This window comes from Nicotiana sylvestris, chromosome 6 (genome assembly GCF_000393655.2).
Source record: "Nicotiana sylvestris chromosome 6, ASM39365v2, whole genome shotgun sequence".
Classification (NCBI taxonomy): domain Eukaryota; kingdom Viridiplantae; phylum Streptophyta; class Magnoliopsida; order Solanales; family Solanaceae; genus Nicotiana; species Nicotiana sylvestris.
In genome coordinates this window covers 187,435,042-187,440,509 of record NC_091062.1, presented here as the reverse complement: position 1 = coordinate 187,440,509, position 5,468 = coordinate 187,435,042, and the positions used below count along the sequence as shown (strand labels likewise).

The 5,468-nt window shown below is 39.6% G+C and overlaps 2 protein-coding genes across 2 annotated transcripts; one reads left to right on the top strand and one right to left on the bottom strand.

Annotated features, from left to right (window-relative positions):
• Positions 1 to 628: 628 nt before the first annotated feature.
• Positions 629 to 1,572, top strand: LOC138871827 (uncharacterized). The gene is made up of 2 exons (XM_070149734.1): positions 629 to 914; positions 1,178 to 1,572. Exons 1-2 carry the CDS (start codon positions 629 to 631, stop codon positions 1,570 to 1,572), a joined length of 681 nt encoding a protein of 226 aa, XP_070005835.1.
• A 1,587-nt stretch (positions 1,573 to 3,159) lies between these two features.
• On the bottom strand, positions 3,160 to 4,734 carry LOC138871826 (uncharacterized). Its single transcript, XM_070149733.1, has one exon. It carries the CDS (start codon positions 4,732 to 4,734, stop codon positions 3,160 to 3,162), a length of 1,575 nt encoding a protein of 524 aa, XP_070005834.1.
• Positions 4,735 to 5,468: the final 734 nt, after the last annotated feature.

Genomic DNA, 5,468 nt, shown 5'->3' with positions numbered 1-5,468 from the left:
TGAATATCAAGCGCTCATACTTGGGCTTGAAATGGCTGTGGATATCAAACAATTGCAATCACAACTTTTTGGAGATTCCAAGTTAGTGATCAATCAAATTTTGGGTAGCTATAAGGTCAAGAATCCAGAGTTGGTGCCATATCACAAATATGCTCAAAGATTGGTAAGTTGGCTGGTAGAGGTAACTACTCTACACGTGCCGAGAAAGGAAAATAAGAGAGCTGATACATTAGCATCCTTAGCTTCTACATTATCTTTTCCTGATCAGACACAAGTCGCTGTTTGCCAAAGATGGGTAGTTCCTCCACCAAATGACAATGAGGAAGAAGAAAGTGAAGCTGAGCATACTGCTTCTGTTCTTGAGTTTGGAATTGAAGACTGGCAACAACCGTTAATCGATTATCTTTGTTACGGTATATTGCTAGAAAATCTTCGAAGGAAAACGGAAATCCGAAGGAGAGCCCCTCGTTTTCTTTATTAAAAGAATACACTCTACAGACGTTCATTTGATGGAGTGCTCTTACGTTGTTTGGAGACTGATGAATCCCTTCGAGCCTTGCAAGAAGCACACTCTGGAGTATGTGGTGCGTATCAATCTGTGCCAAAACATCATTTCAACATAAAAAGAATGGGGTATTATTGGCCAACCATGGTGAAAGATTGTTTGGATTATGCTCGGAGGGGTAAAGATTTCCAATTCCATGCTAACTTCATATATCAACCACCTGAAGTATTACACCCAACTGTTGCCTCTTGGCCATTTGATGCTTGGGGTTTAGATGTTATTGGTCTATTGTCGAAGTGGGCAGAAGTTATTTCTCTTAAGGAAGTAAAGAAGGAAAATGTAGCTAACTTCATTCGAGTCAATATTATCTATCAATTTGGCATTTCGCGATATATATTGACGGACAATGGTAAGCCATTTGATAATAAGTTGATGAATAAAATATGTGATCTTTTTGGCTTCAAGCAACGCTATTCCTCCATGTATTATGTTGTTGCCAATGGACTAGCTGAAGCATTTAACAATACACTCTACAAATTATTGAAAAAGGTTGTTTCTAAGTCTAAGAGAGATTGGCATGAGAGAATGGAAGAGGCTTTTGGGCATATAGGACCACATATCGCACACCAACGAAAGCGACTCCTTATTCGCTTGTTTATGGAGTTGAAGCAGTCCTTCCACTTGAGCGCCAAATCCCATCGTTGCGGCTTGCCATTCAAAAAGGACTCACTGATGAAGAAAATGCTTGGTTACTCCTTGAAGAATTGGAAGCTCTTGATGAAAAGAGGCTAGAATCTCAACAAAGCCTTGAATGTTATCAAGCTTGCTTGTCTCGATCTTTTAACAAAAGGGTACGCCTTAGATCTTTCCCAGTGGGTGACCAAGTTCTTGTGGTCAAAAGGCCTATTATTATCTCTCGTCGATCTGTGGGCAAATTCTCTGCTAAGTGGGATGGACCATATATCGTACAAGAGGTATACTCAAGTGGCGCTTACAAGATAGTTGACTCGGAAGGTTTGTGGATTGGCCCCATCAACGGGAAATTAATGAAGAGATACTATCCTTGAAGAAAACAGATACGCTCCTCAATGCACGAGCATAAACTGCATGTTACTCCTGGCCCGCAAGAGTATAAACTGTGCACGGCCCACAAAAAAGTCTGCTAGGTTGAAAACCTCGAAAGAGGTGGCTTAGGCAAAAGTTAGGACATCCAAAAAAAAGTCCGCTAGGTTGAAAACCTTGATAGAGGCGGCCTAAACAAAAGTTAGGACACAAAAAAACTCACCTATTTCAAACTACGGAATGACTTGATGCTCTTCATCGAGGTATGTAGGCAGCTTAGAGTTTCATTCTATTTTCAGTCATATGAGTTCAAAAAATACATATTACCCAAGGAATTTTTCAAATGAGGTATGATGGAATATAATTCACTTGATTGACACTAGAAAATTAGGTGTACATGTATTCTTTCGTTGAACCCTCTGTCATGTCTTGATGGCTCAATGGGGGTAAGTCCTCCATGTCAAATTGAGGTCTTTGATGGAATGATGGTAGCTTCTTTAATAAGAGGCTAAGTATTCAAGTTGAAGTCTCCAATTTTAAGTCAAGTTTATTTTTCCAGGCTTGTTACATCATCAATTTGAAGTGTTCAACTCGGCTAGTTCTTTAAATTAAAGTCTGCAAGCATGTCAAGTCTTCAAATCCATAAAGCACTAAAAATAAGTCAAGAACAAAGGGGAACATTAAGGAGAACTCACAATATAGAGTGAAGCAAAAAAAGTTTTATTTCTGATGAGAACATCTACTAAACAATCAAATGCAAGACGAAAAGAAAAAGAAAAAACAAATAGAGTATTGGTTATAGCCTAATCTAAGCACAACTTGTAGTTGGCCAAATCTTTGAGCATAGCTTCCAAGTATTTCTTCTTCTTCTCCAAATCGGCCAAGTCATCTGCAGTCCATGAGGCAGTGCAGCATGCGTCATACTCCTTTCTAGTAGTTGAGGCTCCTAACTTGGCTTCTTCAACTTCTTTCTCAGCAACTTCTAAAAGGGCTTCTAAGTTCTTCTCTTTTTCACAGAGCTTCTCTATCTTCTCTTTCACTGTAACTAGGGACTGACAGATAGATGACGCTTCTCTAACCTTCTCTTCTTCTTCTTCTTCAATCATGGAATTTGTAAGGTGTACCTCAACATCTGATATTGCATTCTCTTCAACCTTCTCAGATAAATCCGACCGTGTCTTGTTATATGAAGCAGCAAGCTCAAAAAGGGACTCTAATAGGTTTTTCAAAGGGGAAATATCCACATCATCCCCACCTACTGCCTCAAGGATCACTTTAGTGTTTTCTTCAATCTCAGAGACATTGTCTGCAGTGCTGCCGTTCACGCAATTCAGAGCCCAACTTTGCTCTAATTCAATCATGAGAAATAGAAGTTGCCTCTTGATCTACTTTAGTTGTGGAAGATAATTTCTGTGGGTTCGGTCCTGCTACAGACTCACCACTATCTTATGGCCTTACTTGTTGCAACGCTCCAACGTTATTAGCTTGGAAAAATAATAATAATAATAAATAAATGTAAGAACACTTTAGCAAATTCATTTGGCCACAGATAACAAAAATAAAAAGTTTATGTTTTCTTTTACCTTCTCATTCTAAGTTGTTCGTGTTCTTGAAGGGCTATCAACGCTTTGGACCTTTACAACCCCTTCTGGGTTTGGCCTTTTCTTTTTCCAACATTGATCTCCTTTGATGTTATCACTCTCCTCTTGGGATAAGCGTTTGTTAGAGGCATCAACGACTACACCAAATGGAATAAGACTTTTGTCAATTGGAGTATGGATCTCTTCTCTTTGAACTTCTTTGTGTAGCATGGGTCTATTGCCTGCGCGCATCTCAACTACCTTTGATTGTAAAGCAGGAAGCTTATCAATCACTAATACATCCTCGTTGTGGTCTTGAATGGTATTTGTGATTAGCTCAACAGTATTCATCAAAAATTGTAAGTGGTCTTCAAGAAGTCTTCCATGCGCTCTTGCCCACCAAGATCTATAGTTAGACGATGTAAATTTCTTCATGTTGGACCCAAAAGGAGGAAATACTGCCCTCGACTTAGATCTAGTCAACACACAAATTTGTGCAAGTCTTAACCCTTCTTCTAATGAGGCCTCACGAAAATCTTGCTCCAAGTGACCAGGGGTGTCTTGATAAAAACCAAATTGGCGGCTAAATCGATGAGGGCTGTAAGGTTCAATAATAAAGTTGACTCCATCCCTCAAAAGAAGATAATTCGAGCGAATACTCATACAGAAATTTAACTTGGACTTATCTGCCTTACCATCGTCATAGTAGTGGTACGGATCAGATCTGTGAGGCATTATCGAAGTCCAAATGATATTTTCTCCATTATGAATACGCTTCCTTGCTTCCTCTTTCCCAAAATATCTAGCAGCACCTTTACCAGAACATGCGGCCATGAGAGGAACAGCTGGCCCCTTTGCATACGAAAAATGAGTCTTAAAGTAATCGGCTAACCAACCATACACATAATGAGTTGGAAAACAAGTTTGAGCAGGATCAAGCAACGAGCACTTTGAAATCTCATTCAAACCCTTATATATTCTGGCTAAGACTTGGACTGCAAGAATGACTCTTCGTTTACAAGCAAGATGACACGCGATCTTAAAGGTACCAGGACGAATGAAGGCACCATCTTTTGAAGGGAGCACAAAAATACATAACCAACAAGATAGAAAAGCAGCCAAGTACGTCTCTTCTTTCTTGTCATCCATAACTCCTAGCTTATGGAATAAAGCTTCTTCAACAGTCGACCAATTAACTGCTTCCTCTATGACTCCGGTAGGATTGTGCGTCGATTTCAAATGAGCTGACTTCTTTTCTTTCCTTAAAGGAGGCTGAGTATACTTCATTGTCTTCCTACACCAGAACTCTACCCATTTTTTCGCAGAAACCTTTGGATCGTTGCTACCTCCCTTTTGGAGCCGATGGAAGGCATCAAATAAATGCTCACAAGTCTGGGGAAGAAACCTTCTCCCCTTGTCATATGTGCCTGTAAGCTCTTCAATGTTTGGCACAACTTCCTCGTAAGGAGATCCTATTATAGGGAAACCACCAATCTTATACAAATCCCAAAGTGATATGAATAGTTCTCCAGCAGAGGTAATCAATGTATTGGTAATAGGGCACCATGCCTCACAGAAAACCTGCATAATATTCGTATTATGGTCATATGTGAAGAATGAAAATATACGGCATCATAAACTCTTGCACCCTCCAGTGACAAGCGACACCTACTTAGGACGTCTTCTGCCCATTCCCAGTAGCCAGGAACGTAATGAAATTCACTGCCGAACGGCAAATTATTACCCCATTGAGTTTCCTTGTTAATAATTCGACGCCCTAGGCATGGTAAGGTACTCGCGACATTCCAAGCATGATGAGTAGTAGTGCAAAGAATCCATGTTTTTGGAGGACGACTATTGTATTCAAGCGTCCAGTCTGCCAAATAAGGTAGGTCCCTCAAAGGTACACATGAAGCTGCAGCATATTGGCAGATTATTGACCTATCAACTAGTAACCTTGTCCCTTCCTTGCTTACCTTATGGTCCGAAATAATAAAGCATTGCGAATTAGAGGAAGAAATTCTTGAGTCTTTGAAGTAAACTATGTTTAGACTGCAAAAAGAGAGAAAAGTGTTTATTAGCACTTAACTTAGAAATGCGATATTCATGGCCTTAAATTCATAATATAATGTGTCATATCTCAAGACTAATCCTACCAAGCATGGAAAAGGCAAAGTCTTTGTCTTGGACGGTGTAATGGTCTTTTCCATAGATAAAGAAAGTCAAGTTTTCAAATAAAGTGAAGTCTTTGGCTTAAACAGGTCCATGCCTTAGATAAAATGAAGTTAAATCTTCAAACAAGATGAAGTCATTAGCTTAGA

Bases quoted from the DNA above. Each gene is read 5' to 3' on its own strand.
- LOC138871827 (XM_070149734.1), top strand. From the start codon at position 629: ATGGGGTATTATTGGCCAACCATGGTGAAAGATTGTTTGGATTATGCT. The intron at 915-1,177 runs GTAAGCCATTTG...GAGTTGAAGCAG, and splicing joins ATATATATTGACGGACAATG to TCCTTCCACTTGAGCGCCAA.
- LOC138871826 (XM_070149733.1), bottom strand. From the start codon at position 4,734: ATGCAGGTTTTCTGTGAGGCATGGTGCCCTATTACCAATACATTGATT.